Genomic DNA, 20,720 nt, shown 5'->3' with positions numbered 1-20,720 from the left:
ATATGGACCACTAGCAACTTTTTCTTTATTTAATTTTTGCTGAGTTTCTAGCACAGCTTGCTAGCTGCCATTCAACTTGAGGGTACCTTAGACAAAAAAACAACCACCATGCAAAATATTATACTTGTTGGTGATAAAACAAGCTAGTTATTAGCTATAATAAAAAGGTGGTCTATATTAGGAGCCCTTCCCCTACTTTAATGATGCGAAGGCTTGGCTGGGTCGCATGCCTAAAGACACGTGCGCATGATGATACGTGACGTTTGTGTTGACACAGACGCATAGAAAAAGTTCCAACTTGAGGATCTGTCCTCACCGGGTTCAGACATCAAATATTATACGTTATTTGCGTGTTTGACCAAAATATGACATTTTACACAGATCGAGACAGTCATTGTTCTCCGAGACCGCGCTAGCGGTCGAGGTGAACAATGACTGTCGAGATCTGTGTAAAATGTCATATTTTGGTCAAACACGCAAATAACATTTATGTATCGATCGAATTCCTTTCAGGTACTTATGACTTTGTTGTTGTTTTGACGATTGAACGAGCACACACACACATGCATGCAATCCACATGTATGCAATCAAACACATAAGCTTCATATTTGGGCGTTTCAGGTTGACCGAAACTTCAAAGGAACTACAAAACACACGTCATGTACTCACTTTGTTGTTGTTTTGACATTGAACAGCACACACACATGCAATCAAACACATGACGTTTTTTTTTTTTTTAGTTCCTTTGAAGTTTCGGTCAACCTGAAAAGCCAAATTATAAAGTTTTGTCGGCCTCTGACGTCACATGACTCAAAGAAGGGAAATCCAATCTCCAATCGATACATTTTTCAATGCCTAGGTCGGACAGCCGGTCTGGACAATTAAGGCAGGGCAGGTAGAACAGCTTGACGTACGATGTGCTAATGTACACGTCTCTGTCGGACTGGGCTGGACAGGTAACACGGAGAAAAGTGGTCTACCAAGAATCAAGCACGTCCACCTAAAGCGATCTACATTACGGTGACTTTGCAGAACAGAAACGCACTTCTTGTTTACAAAGTTGCTAGGTTCATTCGCTCCATTATCTCTAACAGTCTGTTGGACACACATGTACATATATAGTAAGCCAAAACGAAAGGACAAGGTAACAGACGTGGCAAGTTGCATGTACGCTGAGCAACTGATAAGCAGGCGACTCGTCAGTAAACCGAGACGTGACGGCCGACCCACCCCCACCCACCCAACCGCTGCAGCAAGCAAAAAGTAAGCCCCCCCCCCCCCCCCCAAACAACTTGAAAAGCAAAATAAAAGCACCCAAATAAACAAAACACAATGCATGAGGTAGCGGAAACCAACGTCGATTCTTTGCTCAGGGATTTCCATATTTTGCAAAAGTGATCGAGTCTCTCAGGCGAATATTTGGAATCTTTTATTCGTTTCATATCTTAGTTTTTTCAGTTTTTAGTGCAAGAAAAATTCAGTGCTGCGGGGGAAAAACCCACATATATTATTATTGTCCTCCAAGGATACCCCAAATCATGAATGTTGATGAGTGCTCACTGAGTTTGGGTTGGACCAAAGTTTCACCGACGGTACAGCGTGATGGTACCATATAGACCTATATCAGATTGCCTGCACTAACAACAAGGAACTTAGTCGATAAATATCGACAGGGGGCCGACTAATGGTTTAAATGTGAAATGTGTGTATAATAATGGGTGTGGGTCTGAAATGAAGTTAGGTAGTAGTTAACATTTGTTTTGAATAATTATTGGTATTTTGACAATGTGGGTAGCATGGAAATGTAAGCATTTGAATGTAAGTCTTAGGTACCATTGTACCCAGGAAGAGAGACCAGAGATTGCAATAGCTTGTGTGGTCTTTGAGTTTTGTTTTTGGAAAGATATTGTTAAAGAAAAAGAAGACAATTACAGTAATGCAATATCTATTGTGAAAACCAACGATTGTACAAAGAACATGTGAAGCAACATTATGTCTATGATGGTGTGAAGAAAATTAGTTATGATTTATACTATTATTATTTAGACTTGAGACTGACAGTGTTGTGACGAGCGTTGGCTAATGGTAACGAGTACATATGTGTGTAGTTGTGGTGTGTGTGTGTGTGTGTTTGCGCGTTGGTTTGGATTATGGGTGTAATTTGTAAAACAGATGTGACAGTAATAATGGAGTTCACATCAGTGAGGTTAGTTTGAAATGGAACACACGCACGTTTTTGAAAAAACAATATGAAATTTTGAACCATGAGATCTTTATTAAATAATAAACTGAACATCAGCAAAACATCAAAGCAATTATTAATAAGGTTTGAAAAGCTTGACTTACTATGTTAAATAGTGGATTGAAGGCTGAAAACGTCATTTACAAATTACATCTGAGATAGGGAGGGCGGGTGGGGGAAGTGCTGAAAGTGTGGATGAGAATAAAAATAAAAAAATGCTGAGTGACAACAGGGAGGTTAAAGGCTGCCCTTTTCGTAGCGTTCATTAATTAATTCCTATTGTTTACATGTGCCAATAATGTTATATAAAACTGTAACTAAGGGGACATAATAACGATAGGCTGTAGCTTTCGAACACAGAAAAAATTATTTCAGTATTGCAAAGTGGTTTTGATAGTGTCGAATGTAAACAGAACAGTCTCAAAGTGAAAGTGGATGTTTTCCGGAAATTGCGAAGTTAACAAGAATACCGGCAGAAAAGCGCGCTTTCCTGCTTAGCACAATACGCTACCGCACTAATCTGGCGTGTCAATATCACTACGTTTTGGACGTGGAAGGTGAGCGATTTCCTTCCGCCCTCAGCTAATTCAAGAAATCACCCCCCTCCTAGGTACACGTGCACTCAAGTTAACCTCTGCTTTGACCTGTGTGCCAAGAGTCAGATTTTATTTATTTATTTTATTTATTTATTTATTTACGAGGATTTATATCGCGCACGTATCTCACCACACAAGGCGACTCAAGGCGCATGTTACCTATTAATGCCGTGTGAGATGGAATTTTTTACACAATATATCACGCATTCACATCGGCCAGTAGATCGACTGCCTTTAGGCGCTGCATCCACCTTTCACGGCCTATTATTCCAGGTCACACGGGTATTTTGGTGGACATTTTTATCTACGCCTATACAATTTTGCCAGGAAAGACCCTTTTGTCAATCGTGGGATCTTTAACGTGCACACCCCAATGTAGTGTACACGAAGGGACCTCGGTTTTTCGTCTCATCCGAAAGACTAGCACTTGGGTTAGGAAAGGGGGGAGAAAATAGCGACCCAGGGTCGAACACGCAACCTCTCGATTCCGAGCGCAAGTGCGTTACCACTCGGCCACCCAGTCCCAGATGAGAGAGAGAGAAAGCGAGAGCGAGATAGAGAGAGAGAGAGAGAGAGAGAGAGAGAGACACACACACACATAGACAGAGACAGACATAGAAAGACAGAACTGAAGCGGAGAGACTCAGAGGGAGACACAGATAAAGACATACATACAGAGAGAGAGAGAGAGAGAGAGAGAGAGAGAGAGAGAGAGAGAGAGAGAGAGAGAGAGAAAAAAAAGTAACTGATCTCGTGAGAACGGTTGAGGCCTTGCAAGGTTTTGACGGCAACAATAATTATTGTAGTTCTCTAAGACTTTATTTCTGTTTGATTTTGTAATATGTTGGGAAGACATATTTATCAATTGATCAACAAAATACAACATAATACAAAACGACACAACATTGTTAAAATCATTATTGGCCAACGTTGAACGTTTACGAAGGCCTCAATCTTCCCGCGCCGTAGACCAGATTAATAGGTGCTTGACTTTGGTATTTTGATTTACATAACATTAAACCTTTCTTGGGGTTCATGGTCATGGCAACAGCCATATTAATATTATATGATGTATGATTTTATATTTCAGCATATGTGAATTACATGTCATCATACCAAACTGTCATACATTTTTATTCCTACATTATTCTGATTGATCACAACCAAACCTACTATCATTGGACACATCCAAATGCAAGCGCCTGTTTTTATTATTGACAACTTGCCATTGAGCGCAACTTGCTTGGATCTCTTGTTTGGCCTGTAGGTAAAATGTACAATGTATTTTCTGATTTGTGCACAAAAGCTTTTCTTTTTCTTCTTTTTTTTTAACATAACAATGTTTAATGTCACTGTATGTTTGAAAGACCATGGTCACATTTGTAAAACAAATGTTAAATTAGAAAATAAATAACATTTTGGTTCATGATTTTTCCCACACCTGTGCTGAAAACAAGACATAAAAATTTTGGTATATAAGTCACTCAAATGCAGAGTAGCATGAATGGTTTGAGTTTGTTGCGGTTAACCCTGCACAGTTCGGCCTTTGATGTTTTTGTTGAACAATTTTGCCGTCACACCTCCCATAGAGTGACGTATTTCACAACTTCCTGTGTTACACAAACTCAGTGATAACCAATTTTGCCTTCACCCCTCCCATAGGGTGACGGATTTCACAACTTTCTACTGATGAACAATGTTGCCTTCACCCCTCCCATAGGGTGACGGATGTCACAACTTCCTGTGTACACAAACTGATGACGTATTTCACAACAAAATGGCGCTGCCCATGGTCAACCTCGAAACTATCCGTATAGAATGGGGGCCTCCTGGCCCTCATAATAACTTGACAACGCAAGTTATTGTCCATTAAAATAGGTACATTGTACACTAAAAATGGAACATTTTCTTTGACGCACCCACTCAAACATGCCTGTAAACGATCATAAGACGCAAATAATAAGATTATAGGGATATTCAGTCAATATAAAACAAATACACATGAAACCGTAATATAATAGCCCTGTGATAGGCAGTCAGTGGAAGCCCGCAGTAGATATGACTTGGGTGCTGTGAAACTGGAAACTATAAGACATAAGACATAAGACATAAGACTTTATTTCAACCATGTGCAGTACACTAGGGACATGTTTTGGCCAGAGTACAATCAATCAATCCATACACGCCATCGCTTGCAATCTCAGTCACACACACGCTCACGCACGCCCGCATACATTCCCCACACAAAACCCACAACAGCACACACGCGCAAGCATGCTCCTCCTTAACAAAACGTGTTTAACCATCAATTGTACATATGCGTAAGATAAACAGTATAGAAGTATCAGTAAGAATTATATATGTATCAGACATCAGTTATGACGACAATAACTAAAATCACAAGGGCAGCTGTCAGGTTGTGGCTCTCAAAATCTGTTCCTTAGAATGAGTTATCATGTCAGTAACTGAAACTATACTTAAAAGTTACTTGGTGATTTTGACAGCTTGATAACACAAGTCCGAAGACTTTAGACATGCTACAATGTCTTTAATCGAAGAAAGTTTGCATTCTTGGCCGAGTCAATGCAGCCCGCTCGAAAATTACTTCCCTTGGACGCGTGACGTCAGCCGCGGAATCGGCCGGGTTGAACGGTGCTCTCTTTATGCCGTGTAATGGGCGCAATCGGGTTGTCTAGTCAAGCCCTCAAGCATACTTCACGGGTAGGTGAAGAGAAACTTAGGATGGGGTGACTTCTCCCAGGCCAAAATTTCGCAGTAAAAAACGGAGTTCATAACATGTCTTCCGTCCCCCTCCTCAGTGCTTTTGTTCCACTTGAACCCTGTTTTTGTTCAACTTACCACAGTCACTTCGTTGTTTAGATTTCAACTTATTGGCAGATATTGTCACGCGTCGAGGAACACACACACACACACACAAACACACTCACACACAGACAGACACAGACACACACACACACACACACACACACACACACACACACACACACACACACACACACACACACACGTGTTATCACACATATACACACACACACACACACATACGTGTTATCACACACACACACACACACACACACACACACACACACACACACACGCACACACGATAACCATCACAAACACAGTTTGACAAATTCATCTTTGATTTTTTGCGGCCGAACCCCCCTCCCCCATTTTCCACACTAGATCCACTGTTTCATCTTTGTCTCCGTCTCTCTTCCCTTTATTTTATCTCGTCTATCTACTTGAGTGAGTAACTGAAGATGTATTATCATCATCTCTTTCCCGGCTAGATTTTCCCACCGACAGAGTTGGCTTTTGTCTTGAAATCAGTAGGGGGGGCCTACCTCACACGTACACGGTAATTGGTGTGACACCTCAAGCGGACCTTCTTCATATGTGTACAGTGTCTGCTGACAAGGGACACGAGGGTCTGTGGTTGAGCAACTTTATGGTTTAACCGGGTGGACTGGAGGAGTAGCAACACTGAGCATGTGAACCACTTTAGAAATGACTTGTAAAGGTTGCAGTCGGTCAGATCAAAGAAGAGAAAATGGGAACGTGGGTCTTGAGAAGATACCACCATCCTAATACTTTACTTTGTGCAAGAATCAATCACGCGTACAGCATTACATATGTCCAGCTGTAGTCTACATTGTACTGTAAACTTCACAGCCGGCGGCCTTATCGGCTTCCTCGAGTGACGTCACAGCAAGGCTAACGCTGCGGCGTCTTTCTTGTGCTGACAGAGTTGTCGGTCGCGGATTTTGAGTCAACTGCTTCGTTTTTTTGCCGGATTGTGAGAACTAGCAGAAAGTTTCACGCATTTTAATGGTTTCAAACTAATGATGAAAGTGTCTTCTTCTGGACCAAATCAACAGTCTTTAGTTGAATCAACTCGGAAAACTCTTAAACGCGTTTTTGCACGCGACTCCGCGCATTTTTGAGACCAGGCAACCCGACAGCTGCCCTTTAATAACAGCAGCTTGAGAAATACTGTACTATTTCGATTTGTAACACGAATGCCAAACGCAGTGTGATCATGGACTGATCAACCGGATACGAGTCGATACAAATTGCGGGTACGAGCGCTTACAGGTGAAACAGTTCGTCGAGCTTGCTTCCTCTACTGCAGAGAGCTCTCATTCGCTTCATCAGTGGAATGAAAAACAAAACTTACACTCATCAATACAGTGATTTTCTCTCTTAGTAAGTTAATCAGAATTAGTTCGAACACAATTCCTCCTTTGTGTGTTTGTGTTTATTTAAACAAAAATCGTGTTATTATAATTAATTTCTTTTTGCTTGACTGCTGCATAGCAATGACGTCACTGTGGGAAACATGGAATGTTTGGTGTACTGTGCAGTATCCTCCATCAAAAACAATACTTCCAGTCACAGTTTGAGACTGAATCAGTAAGTTTTATGATAGGAATGGACTTCGTTTATGAGGCGGGGTTGGGTTCAAGAAGGTTGAAGGGTCATGACAGTGGATTTGCCATTTTAATGATGTAAGGGCATGCCTTTGGAGGAAAGACGTCCAGATTTTTACATTTTGTTGTTCCATTTTCAGTGTCTTTGTGTATCCTAGGTGTATAATGACACATGCGTGACTTTCGTCGCAGACACGGGGTACACAAGCAAAGAACTGATCTGTTTCTGTTCTTCGAAAAGGAAAAGATTGTGTAACCTGAGTAAGTAAAGTTGAGTAACACTAACTACTTTCCAAGAAAAGCAGCAACTTGCGAAGTAAGGCAGAGAGGGGATTTCCTTCTACCACAACTGAGTGTATTTCCTGCAGGTGCACTTCCTGGAGGGAATTTTCTCGGTTAGCTGGGCTGTGTGGACTTCCTGGTGGTAAAGAGATTGACACACACATATGTCTCACCCCTTTCGCAAGACAGTAGTGTAAATTGCTGAGTTCACTGTTCAGTTTCATGTTGGTAAGACTGAAGTCATTCTATGCCTCCATTATAAAAGGAATGCTTTATTTGACTTCCAAGCAGGAGGTTGCAATGAACATGTATTAAACTTAAAGCAAACGCAATACTGCAGGATGGTTGTCGAGTTGTCATTACATTTTTCATTGTTTCATTATTTTTTGCACTTTGGATTGAATTTTTGTGTTGGAGCCTTGTAAAATAGCAAACTTTTGGTAGAAACGTTATTTTTGAGGGTGTATAGCGAAGTGTCACGTGGCCTACATATCAGGGTCTGAAAAAAGTCACTGGGTACAGGGTCTTTGGTTCGTTTAGCGGGTAACAGTTTTGAAAATGTATGTGAAGTGATTTTTTTAATAATCTTCCTTTATTAATAGAAGTGATTCATCCGAAGAGATTTTTGTTGTTACAGCAGTGGAGGTGACAACTACAAGTCACAATGAATTCGGGCAACACCAGACAGGGCTCAGGAGGAGAAGTCACCAAGGAGTCTGCAACTGAGGAAGGAAAGAAGTGGCCATGTGAATATTGCACCTATGAAAACTGGCCTGTTGCCAAGCGCTGCACCTTGTGCCATGCCCCGCGTCCCCCGCAATTTATCACCGACCATGTCAACGACGAACAAGACATCTACAAAATGGCAGCCTTGGTGCAAAACAAAAACAGTGACAGCTCTGCTGGAACAGGAGGAGGCACTGCTGGAACAAATGTTGCAGTCCTCAGCAGTAGCACAAGCGTGGTGAATGCAGGGATCGGGTGCAGTGGAATCGCCAGCAAGTGGGCGTGTAACATGTGCACTTTCCTGAACTGGCCTCGCTCAGCGCGATGTATGCAGTGTTTAAGCCCACGTCACAAAGCCTCACCTCCTCAGTCCAGCCCATCAGGAGATCCTGCCAAGGCCAACTCGTTGTCTGATGTTGGTGTGGGATGTAGAGGAGGGGGTGGGGGTGGACGCAGCACCCCTAATCGTAGTGCCACCAATTCACCGGAGCCAGCAGGGTCTCTGAACAATGACATCAACAGGGCTCAAGCCACGCTGGGCAAGAGTGCTTCGTCAATTCTCCCAGTCTCCAAGGCGTGCAAGTGGTCATGCAGAGTGTGTACCTATGAGAACTGGCCACGGTCTGCAAAGTGCATCTTATGCGGCATTCCCCGCAAGCAGACTCTGTCAGACTCCAACATTCACGGCAGAGTGACTAGCAGTGTAACTGTAACCACAGTTCTTTCTCCTGTCTCAGTCAGCAGTACCAACAGCAAAGCAGGCAGGAGAGAGCCTAGTGGTACTGCCAAGCGTCAGGGGTGGACCTCCCTCACTTCTTCCCGCGGCCTTGATAATTCAGAACGCAATAAACAAGCAGAGGCGACAGGTGCTGGAACTTCTGTTGATGACTCTCAGTTGAAACTGTTGAGAAGGCAACTGCGTGATAAAGACTGGCTGTGGTTAAACGCGTGCAATGGGGTAGTCGATGGTGACCCAAATGCCATTGAGGCGTTCATTGCAGCAGGTGGCAACCCATCACGGCAGCTAACAGCGGACGAGGTGTTGCTGTTGTCACGTCCAAGTGCTTTTGAGGTGGGCCACACTTTGGTGCATTTAGCCTTACGATTCCACCGCGAAGACATGCTAGCCGTTCTGCTGACTGCTACAGATGCAGCAGTCAAGTCTGTGAAACGTCTTCCATGCCATGCGTCACCGGATCTTGCATCGGACATTCGTCGTCATATCGCATCATCGCTGAGACAGAGAAAAGGGGATTTCCCCTGTTTCTTTTTCAGTGACTGTGTGACCTTTGCCTTGCCAGCAGGTTTGTATTCAGTGTACCTACCTTGTGTTGGATAGTGACTGTGTGTTGCCGCAATAACCATTCTGGTTTTTCTGGCTTCATTTCTTTTCCTTATTGTTCACGTTTGTTTACTAGTTGGAGTAGGACTACGAGATCTAGAAGGCCTCGGCGAAAGAATTTTGTTTTGTACAATGAATGCTCTGTGGAGGAAAAACAAAAAAAGGAGAGAAAAAATGGGGTGAAACTAAGGTTGGGGAACACGGAGGATGAGTATGCAGGAATGTGGACGGGTACTGGCCATCAACATCATATTAAGTTTTAACGAAGAAATGTGATGTACAAGAAAAATCCCTCAGTCGGGATCAGATTTTGCAGGGGTAGATCACTTTTTAATTAGATGTGCTGTGTTTGTATGAACCATGCTCCCCAAACGAGCAATGTTGAATAACACCATTATTTCTACCTGACTGGTATAGATTGTGGAGGGGTTCAAACATTTTCAACAGTTTACTGTGACTTCCACGGGCTATGACAGTGACACACATTATTTTGACAGTGTAGTTAAAAGTATGATTCAGTGAAGGTTAAGAATAATGAGAGAGGTGACGACACATCATAATCAGCATTGTTTGGTAAATCAAAATACTCATCAGACTCAGTGTAAAAACTAAAATTTAAGAAAAGTGTTACCGTATTTGACGGATTACAAGCCGCACCGTTTTATAAGCCGCACCCCTGACTTTTAACAAAAAAATTGGGACGAGCCACGTATAGGCCGCATCACTATATTAGCCGCCGTCGAAAAAAATATAATCAGATCGTGTCAATCAATCAAAACAACCAGGCAAATGAAAGTACGGTATCTGGCGAAATCGGCTTCGAGAATAAACAAGTGAAACAAAGAAGAAAAGTGAAAAAGTTTGAAGAAAAATATCACACACACAATTTGTAACCAACACACACTTGTAGTCCCACCCGGAATAAGCTTTTTTTGGATGATTTACGACTTTTGCGCACATTTCGAGCAGACGAAAACACAACATGGCGGCTCTCGCTCCCCCAACTATCGCGAGACACAAAAAAACGAAATCTCGCTCGCTCGAGATCCTGATACATCCGGTGTTTCTCTGTACGCTACCTTGTCACGACGACTTGTTGACAAACGAAGATTCGCGAAAGAAAGAGAAAAGCGCTGAGTCTTGAGTAGAGAGCTAATAGAGTACCGGTAATCGCTAATCGAGCGAAATGAAAATCCGCGGTGACTTCCATTAGGTGAATGCTATTCAAGTTCAGGTAACGTTTTAGCCGCATCTTTTTATAAGCCGCAATGCGATTTTTTTTGATAGTCCGTCAAATACGGTAGTCTGTTACTGTTAGAAGTTAACCACCATTTGAAAAACAGTATGATTCCTGTAGATCACAGATGGCATAGAGTTACATTCTGTTGCTATGTTGTTTTAAGACCTTTTCGTTCCCTAGTCTCTATGCCTTGCGTAGATAATTGGTTTGACTTTCTTCTCGTATGTCAAAGTTGCAAAGTTTTGCCTATTGTGATTTTTTGTCGATTTTTCATTTGGCTCTTCCGTTTTTGTCTGGTCGATTTTGAGGGTACCCTTACTTGAGCGGTGGTCACGTGATCCCTGTAAAAGAAATTTAATCCACATGGTGATCCTGAAGGTTAAGTGAACGCCCTTCTCTGGCATATAAAGTGTCAATAAAATGACACGGGGATTAATGGTTTAATTTGGGTTTGAAATTTGTTGCAATAATTTTTTGGCCAAGTTTATTTTGAAAGGTCAAAAAAAGTTATAGGGGATGGGGGAAAATAGGGTCCGTTGGGGAATCTGAATCTGATGTATTTCAGTGTGTTTGAGTGACTGAAAGGTTCAGCATGCCTCGACGTTCTTGTTTTGTTATTTCATTATTCTAGAAACTCTCTACATGGTCAGTAGAAATGTATCAATTTAAAAATGTGCATTTTCAGATATAGAAGACTTGCCCCGACAAGTTCAGGAACTCCTGATGGATGAGTTGCTGGATCGTGGAGTACAAAATGGTAAATCAGTGACAATTTGTGCGTCAGTTCTGTCCTCGCATGGTGTATTTCGGCTGTTTGTTTGCCGTTGAAAAACATGAAAACACACAACAAGAAGACTTTGAGAATTTGTAATTGTTTTCTGCTGTTTCTGTTAATGTCAATTGTTATTGACAATATTTAAAATTTGTCATCATTTTCACGAGTTTTCATTCACAAGCAGCTGGGAAATAAATCTCATGTTCCCCATGCAATAAATCTCCGGTTCCCATAGTTGCAGGAAGCAGGTTACATGGATAATCAAAAGCAAACCCAATCGAAACGCTTGGGGATTATTCGGCTCTTTTCACCTGGGCAGACAGACGACACTGCTTCGCAAAGTTCTAAGCACTAACTGGCAAACAGAAAAGTAAACAAAAAACAAAACTACTTCATGAAAGGAAATTAATTCATGCTTTATCGCAAACAAATTAAACCTAGCAATATGGTTTAACCTCTCACAAAGTCATGGAGTGCGTGTATCTCTGTTTCGATTACAGGCAAAGACGTTCGGAGAAACACGAACGTCAAATCCAAGTCAAACCAATTGACCCCTGACACACACATTTTGACCCGTGCAAAAGACGTATCGATAAACTTAGCGCAAATAAAAAATAATAATACAAAAGCAAGAACATAGCATTGCAACAAGAAATTTAGACATCTGACAAAGCCAAGCAAGCAGAATGACAAGTCTAATGAAAAACAGAGAGGCAGTGAGAAACAAGATCGCGATTATCTTCCTTTGCTGCACGACGCAAATCTTCTGTGTCCTTTGACCCAATTCGTGCCATGCTGCACGATGCAAATCTTCTGTGACCTTTGACCTAATTTGGCTTCAACAAATCATCTCTTCTAATTATCACTGAAAACCGAGAGGATGGGGGGGTTGAATACTGAGAGGGGCAGGGTGGGAGGGCGATAAAAATGTAATGGAGAGACATGTGTATCGATAAGATTAAACCGATTTGCAATAACACAAACAAGAACAAAAACAACAGTGACCTATGACACCATGCAATGAATATTTAATCGATAATATGATCGTCTGCGTTGCAGGTGTGAATTGTGATCTGCAAGGGTGGGGGAGGGGAGAGCGTTTGATCATTGATGTGTTTGTGTTGGTGGATTATGAGGGAGGGTGGGGTGGGGGAGGGGAGAGCGTTTGATCATTGATGTGTTTGTGTTGGTGGATTATGAGGGAGGGTGGGGTGGGGGAGGGGAGAGCGTTTGATCATTGATGTGTTTGTGTTGGTGGATTATGAGGGAGGGTGGGGTGGGGGAGGGGAGAGCGTTTGATCATTGATGTGTTTGTGTTGGTGGATTATGAGGGAGGGTGGGGTGGGGGGAGGATGGTTGTCAGGTTTGGGTGTGGGTATGAAACGAGCAAAACAATACCCACACCACACAAAGTCTTGGGGGCAAAAAACACTCGCATCTGTCCGCACAATATTATAAGCACCAGCAACAAGAAAGAAAGGTAACAATAGAAAAAGACTCATCTTTGCTTCTTGCTATTCCTTGCCCCCGACTCGATTGTCACACGATAATCAACAGATATGTTGTGAGATGTCAACGCTTGCAAGCAAATCACCTCGTTTAAAATAAGACGATCCATTCGCTCGAATGCAAAATGTAGGCACTCTCGTCTCAAAGACGTTTACTGCTGGCTTCACACACCATTCTGTAGTCGGCACCTACAGAACTTCGCATACAAATCTGACATACTTGTCTCAACATTTTATAGACTCAAATCACAGAAAGTTGCTTTCACACGCCAGCTTTGACTGTAACAACGTGCTGGGGCCCCCAAACATGTATGATAATAACAGAACTCGCGTTTCAAAGCATAGCTCCCTTTGTTGATTGTGCACTTATTTTCGCACTACCAAAATGATGACAAAAACGATGTTTAGTGGTTTGTTGTCAGACCAGCTTTTTTGTCGGTCCTCGGGGGGGCATATCGACTTTTGTTTCATATTTATTGACCGCGGCCTTTGGGCTTGGTCAAAAAGCCTGGTCTGTCAACAACCCATCAACCTCTTAGGCCAAAAAAAAAAAAATTGTCTGTCTCTGGTAACATGGCTAAAAAAAATAGGGTAGGTAGGTAGGGATTTTTTTTTTTTTTTTCTTTTTTTTTCCCCCAAATGTAGACCAATAAAACTAACTTTAAAAATCGCGCAAAGAGACTGGATTCACTATACATAGAGACAAGACACTCAACACATTTACAAATCTGTGACAAAGACTGAAAGAGTATGACATGTTTTTCTTTGTTTACCTGGTCCGATATTTTCATGATGAAACAGAAAAGAAGACTTGAGACATCTTACATCTTGAGCTTGGACAAATGGGAAAAATTTTTGAGTTTGGAAAAAAAAAGTTTAGGGTCGGCGCCGAAATTTAGGGTCGGTCGGGTGACCAGAAACAGACAATTTTTTTTTTTTGCCTTATAATACCCACATACTGTTTTTCCTTCAAAAGTTAAATGCTGTTGACTTGAACCATTTTGATAATTGAAAGGGCAATTAAAGCCAAAAGCTTCTGATCCACCAGTTTTTCAATCATCTCAAAATCAAATTGGTGATATTTAATTTGCATCAGATGTGCTGTGGTTTTGTGAGAATGTGTGTCACTACTGTGTGTGTGTCTTCACACATTACATAATAAATAAATATATCTGTGTATACTGTGCATGCGTGTGTGTGAGTGTGACTGAGGTTGCTGGCATCATGTTCAACATAGCTTTTTGTCGTCCACAGTAAATTTACCAGTTAATTATACAATGTAGTATTAACAATTCTGTGTTTTTTCTGTGCTTTTTGCAGAGCTTGAAGTGGAGGAATCTGTCATTAACTGGAGTTCGGAGATGATCCAGGCAGGCAGTCGTTTGTACGCATTGTGGAACAGAACTGCGGGCGACTGTCTGTTGGACTCCATACTGCAGGTGACATGGGGTGTGTTTGATGCCGACAACACACTGCGAAGTGCTCTTGCCGACAGCCTCACAGAGGGAGCTATGGTGTAGGTTTACATTCTGTCTTGATCATGTACTGATATAAGTTCATTTATTATAAGACAAGACTTAGGTTTGTGTCTTTCAAGGTTAGCACTTCGATTTACAGTTTTATATGTTTTAAATGCTTCAAGGTTTGAACCTGTATACAACTACAACATGTTTTCAGAATTTCGGGAGAGGTTTTGGTTTAAAAAAAAAAATTGTATGTTTTGTACCAGTTATCAGCTTTGGATGAAACTAAACATGACTGTGTACCTCCAGTAAAAACAAGTACACACCATATTCAATCAGTTTTTTTTAGAACAAAATGAGGATAAGTGGATTTAGCAATTTAGGTTTCCAGATATTCTACCCAGTGAGCTCTGCAAACCAATATTCTCTCCAACCTGATTTGGCATGAAGCTGATTAAAATATTGTTACTTTATTGGTTAAGACTCTCTTAACACTTTGTACCCCAGCTATGTTGACCAAGTTTTTTTAGCCAAGACCTGCTGTGCGGCAGCAGGTCACTCAGAATTGTAGTAACTGTGTAGTAACTGTGTACCAACATGCTGGAATACAGGCGTTAGATCGACGTTACAGGAAGCAACTGAAGCTAACGGTCTGAGCGGATATATCCATACCTTGTCAGATAGAGCCATATGAGTGGGTACGGATATATCCGTTCCTGGAAGACAATGAGTTAAGAAATCTCAGTTATGTTTTGGTTCAACAAGTAATGACTGGTTCTGTGCACAGGTTTTACCCACGCTGGAAGGAGTACGAGTCTAAACAGGCAGAATCCCTGCACTTCAGTCTTGATGAATTCCAGTGGCAGAGGGACTGGGCAGTCCTCTTGAGCCTTGCCAGCCAGCCAGGTAAGTCTGGCTTTTCCATGACAGAAATGCACTGATTGCACTGCACTGGGAAATATTTTGTTTTGGTGAATTACATACAGGGGTACCACGCTTTCTTCTAGAACCGTCAAAAAAGTTGAGAAAATCGGCAGTGTGTTTAAAAGGGTGAAAATGTATAGAGGTCAAAAACAGAAGATCTGAGAAAGTAGTGTCTTAAAAGGTGTGTGTGTGTGGGGGGGGGGGGGGGGGGGGGGGACAGGTAGTGTTTTTGGTGATTTACAGATGACTAAATTTCCTATGTAAACTGACACAGACTCTAGCAGTAGCTGGCTTTGCACATCATGCTATGAGCACATGTGATGTCACTGTAAACCGGTACCCCTGTAAACAGTTGCCAATGCTCATCAGCCTGGCTGCTTTGCCATGTGGAGAGAGAGCACACATTTCTGCTGATTTTTATACACAATAGTAAAATTGGTCATTGATGTTGGGGGGGGGGGGGGGGGGGCAGATTATTGGCTGCTATTGACATTGTGCTAATCTCACTCTGTTGTTTATGTAGATTGATTTCAGGATTGTTACGGACAAGACTGAGTCCTTTCCTTTTAATCTTCTGTTGGCCTTATATTTATTATCTTCCGCTCTGCAGTGAACTTAAAATGATGATTTTAACGCATAAACGAGTACTTACCAAGTTGAAGTTTGTGTAGAATTCCATGATTGCAGTTTACAGGAACGGAGGGATATGTGGCGAGAAATGTTAATGGGTAAAATAAATTGATCTGTCATCAGCTTTGATTTGTTTGTAGGTGCTTCACTGGAGCAGACCCATATATTTGCCTTGGCACATATTCTTCGTCGTCCCATCATTGTTTATGGAGTCAAGTACGTGAAGAGCTTTCGAGGGGAAACACTTGGGCTTGCAAAGTTTCAAGGTATGCTTTTGATTATTGAGTGTATTGAGGCTTAGTACCCGGCTGTTTACTATATTTTTCTTCAAATTTGAGCCTTGCAAAGACTTTTGACATAGTTTGAACCTCAACCATTTTAAACATATAAATTATAATTGTGTGCAGATCACGATTGACTTTGACTTTGAGTTAGAATCAGGGACATACATTTTTTGACTCACATGCGAAGCAAAAGTGAGTCTATGTACTCACCCAAGTCGTCCGTCCGGACGTCCGGACATCCGTCCGTCCGGAAAACTTTAACGTTGGATATTTCTTGGACACTATTCAGTCTATCAGTACCAAATTTGGCAAGATGGTGTATGATGACAAGGCCCCAAAAAACATACATAGCATCTTGACCTTGCTTCAAGGTCAAGGTCGCAGGGGCCATAAATGTTGTCTAAAAAACAGCTATTTTTCACATTTTTGACTCACATGGGAAGCAAAAGTGAGTCTATGTACTCACCCGAGTCGTCCGTCCGTCCGGCCGTCCGGCCGGCCGTCCGGAAAACTTTAACGTTGGATATTTCTTGGACACTATTCAGTCTATCAGTACCAAATTTGGCAAGATGGTGTATGATGACAAGGCCCCAAAAAACATACATAGCATCTTGACCTTGCTTCAAGGTCAAGGTCGCAGGGGCCATAAATGTTGTCTAAAAACCAGCTATTTTTCCCATTTTCTCTGAAGTTTTTGAGATTCAATACCTCACCTATATATGATATATAGGGCAAAGTAAGCCCCATCTTTTGATACCAGTTTGGTTTACCTTGCTTCAAGGTCAAGGTCACAGGAGCTCTTCAAAGTTGGATTGTATACATATTTTGAAGTGACCTTGACCCTGAACTATGGAAGATAACTGTTTCAAACTTAAAAATTATGTGGGGCACATGTTATGCTTTCATCATGAGACACATTTGGTCACATATGATCATGGTCAAGGTCACTTTGACCCTTATGAAATGTGACCAAAATAAGGTAGTGAACCACTAAAAGTGACCATATCTCATGGTAGAAAGAGCCAATAAGCACCATTGTACTTCCTATGTCTTGAATTAACAGCTTTGTGTTGCATGACCTTGGATGTCACATGTATTTTGGTAGGAAAAATGTGTAAAGCAGTTCTTAGTGTATGATGTCATTGCTAGGTTTAGTTATTTGACCTTGACCCTGAAGGTCAAGGTCATGTAAAGGTCAAGGTCAAGCATGCGAGTCGTTTGGGCTTTGCCCTTCTTGTTCCCATTTTCTCTGAAGTTTTTGAGATTTAATACCTCACCTATATATGATATATAGGGCAAAGTAAGCCCCATCTTTTGATACCAGTTTGGTTTACCTTGCTTCAAGGTCAAGGTCACAGGAGCTCTTCAAAGTTGGATTGTATACATATTTTGAAGTGACCTTGACCCTGAACTATGGAAGATAACTGTTTCAAACTTAAAAATTATGTGGGGCACATGTTATGCTTTCATCATGAGACACATTTGGTCACATATGATCAAGGTCAAGGTCACTTTGACCCTTATGAAATGTGACCAAAATAAGGTAGTGAACCACTAAAAGTGACCATATCTCATGGTAGAAAGAGCCAATAGGCACCATTGTACTTCCTATGTCTTGAATGAACAGCTTTGTGTTGCATGACCTTGACCTTGGGTCAAGGTCACATGTATTTTGGTAGGAAAAATGTGTAAAGCAGTTAGTGTATGTCATTGCTAGGTTTAGTTATTTGACCTTGACCCTAAGGTCAAGGTCATGTAAAGGTCAAGGTCAAGCATGTGAGTCGTATGGGCTTTGCCCTTCTTGTTACTTATGATTTGTGCATTTTGTGCATTCCCCCCACCCCACAAAAACACAACTGTTTATAGAGCAATGTGTTTTTAGTTTAAGCAAAGCGGCAAGAATGAAATAGGAAGCTGCATGTGTCCATAATAAAGAAATGTATGTGCTGTCTGCGTCACTGCTAAAAGAGGTACAAGAGAGACGCTTTAGTGATGTTCGCTTTGTACCCAAAAGTGAAATGGGAATGTCTGTGTTAAGGCGTCTACTTGCCTTTGCTGTGGGAGCGCGACTTTTGCTGGAGGACACCGGTGGCACTGGCTTACACACGAGGGCATTTCTCCGCTCTGGTTTCCATGGAAACTGACCTGGACGAGGGGGAGGGAGCAGGTGCCAACTCGGAGACCATTGAGGAGGAGCAGCTAGTTTACCTCCCTTTGGTAGACTGTGAGGGCAAGCTGTTGGAAGTGCACTTCTTGTCAGCGTCTGAGGTGAGGATGCTTGCTACTCCTTCTTGTGCATTACTAGGTTGCAAATCCCATGTGCATCCGAATTTTTGACTTACCTGATTAGCGAGTCTTAGTTGTCAGCAGTGTTCAGATGTGTTGCTGTGCAGCTGGATGGCTGTCCGTCTGACCCCCCCCCCCCCCCCCCCCCCTCCTCAAATTACTGTTAATTTGTTTTTCTCCATTGTTACAGCTTTCAGATTGAGGATGTTTTCTAGTAGTTACCGAGGTAAATTTCTGGAATCTTCTTCTTCTTCGTTCATGGGCTAAGACTCCCACGTTCACTCATGTGTTTAGCACGAGTGGATTTTTACGTGTATAACCGTTTGTACCCCGCCATTCAGGCAGCATACGCCGATTTCGGGGGAGGCATGCTGGGTATTTTCGTGTTTCTATAACCCACCGAACTCCGACATGGTTTACAGGATCTTTTCCGTGCGCACTTGGTCTTGTGCTTGCGTGTACACACGAAGGGGGTTAAGTCACTAAGCAGGTCTGCACATAAGTTGACCTGGGAGATCGGAAAAATCTCCACTCTTAACCCACCAGGCGGCAGCGACCGGGATTCGAACTCACGACCTCCCGATTAGGAGGCCGACGTCTTACCACTGCGCCCGTCAATTTCTGGAATGACTCCATGGGTAGGGGAGCTAACATAGCTCAAAACATTTGAAACTGGGGCAAGGGGATTGCTTGAAAATTGGACATCCAGAGTAGGTTTTTGAGTTTTCTTGTTGATTCTGAAGGATGCAAATTCTAGAAATTTACCACCTGGTTCTGAAGAATAAGCAAGCAACAGAAGAATACCGATGATGCCTTCAGTTAGTTTGTGTGACTGGCTTTAGAGCAAGGTATTCCAGCTCGAAATTTCCCAGGCTTGATTTGTGGGGAAGGGGGAACATTGGGCTGGTAGTGGTCTCCATTGTTACCTGGTGAAAATACTTACCGGTATGTATACATTCTTCTTGTTCCTACCAGATTGGAAGAGAGGAGGCAATGCTGAGAGATTGGATAGACTGTTATGAAACCAAGGGGGGACTACTGGTGGCACTGCAGCGCCGAGGTCGGCAGCCAGTGATAGTCAAACAGATGTTGGACGAGTGGCTGGAACGCTATCGACAAGCGGCCGCCACAGAGGTCGATCCCCCGTCCCGCCAGCACAGCATACCCACCCACGACTTCTCTAGTGATGGCGACAGTGACCAGGAGTGACCATAAGCTGGGACAATTGTGCACCGTCAGTGCTTGTGGATTGAACTGGATAACCATGCACCGACAGCGCGTGTGAATTTTAATTAAAGTGGATATTTGCAAAGTATGCAATGACAGCACTGCTGGAATTGATCGGTTATTCGCAGCCCATGCTACTTTTCCTGATCAATTCGTCTGCTCAGGGCATTGCAATCACATGGATCCACCTTTGTGCAAAATTGTGAAATATCTTGTTTTAATTTTAAAGACATAAATTCTGAGATCAGAAAACTAATGTTGAAAGCACAGAAATCTAATACTAAGTATTGTTTTTTATCTGTAGATAGAGTAAATTGAAATAAACCTATATTTTGTAGAAGGTCACACACTGTTTGTCCTGATGTGATGCATGTGAATTTCAGTGTCACCTGTTGTAAAAGAAATGGGGGGGGGGGGGGGGTTAGCTGAATTGTATTGTATAAACTTGGGAGAAATCATTTGGCCCGTAATTTGTTAGAAAGTACACACGGCAACTGTTCAGAGTGCTCAACAATCATACAAAAAACAAAAACAACAGAATACGCCCTTAAACATTGTCAGAACATATACCGAGCAACATAAGAAACGCGAAAAAATTCGTCATTGTTTGATTGACAAAATCTCCAACAATTATAGAGTTAGAATTATTAAACCACAAAAGTTTAATGAAGGCATGTTTGACCTTGCTTTTGTGTGATTATTTTGATGCTGTGACTGTTTTAACACACGGGACAACCAGG

General features: G+C 42.1%; 1 protein-coding gene across 1 annotated transcript; it reads left to right on the top strand.

Annotated features, from left to right (window-relative positions):
* The first annotated feature begins 7,182 nt into the window (after window positions 1–7,182).
* LOC138982840 (ubiquitin thioesterase Zranb1-like) lies at window positions 7,183–20,325 on the top strand. Its single transcript, XM_070356206.1, has 8 exons — window positions 7,183–7,276; window positions 8,213–9,605; window positions 11,569–11,640; window positions 14,487–14,682; window positions 15,417–15,535; window positions 16,324–16,449; window positions 18,506–18,735; window positions 19,729–20,325. The coding sequence occupies exons 2-8, from the start codon at window positions 8,240–8,242 to the stop codon at window positions 19,960–19,962; spliced, it is 2,343 nt and encodes a 780-aa protein (XP_070212307.1). The 5' UTR covers window positions 7,183–7,276; window positions 8,213–8,239; the 3' UTR covers window positions 19,963–20,325.
* Window positions 20,326–20,720: the final 395 nt, after the last annotated feature.

Source organism: Littorina saxatilis, linkage group LG12, assembly GCF_037325665.1.
Source record: "Littorina saxatilis isolate snail1 linkage group LG12, US_GU_Lsax_2.0, whole genome shotgun sequence".
Taxonomy (NCBI): domain Eukaryota; kingdom Metazoa; phylum Mollusca; class Gastropoda; order Littorinimorpha; family Littorinidae; genus Littorina; species Littorina saxatilis.
This window is presented reverse-complemented; position numbering and strand designations above follow the sequence as displayed.

Coding starts and splice junctions, on each gene's coding strand:
- LOC138982840 (XM_070356206.1), top strand. CDS start 8,240: ATGAATTCGGGCAACACCAGACAGGGCTCAGGAGGAGAAGTCACCAAG. Junction 9,606..11,568: donor GACCTTTGCCTTGCCAGCAG/GTTTGTATTCAG, acceptor GTGCATTTTCAG/ATATAGAAGACTTGCCCCGA. Junction 11,641..14,486: donor GGATCGTGGAGTACAAAATG/GTAAATCAGTGA, acceptor TGCTTTTTGCAG/AGCTTGAAGTGGAGGAATCT.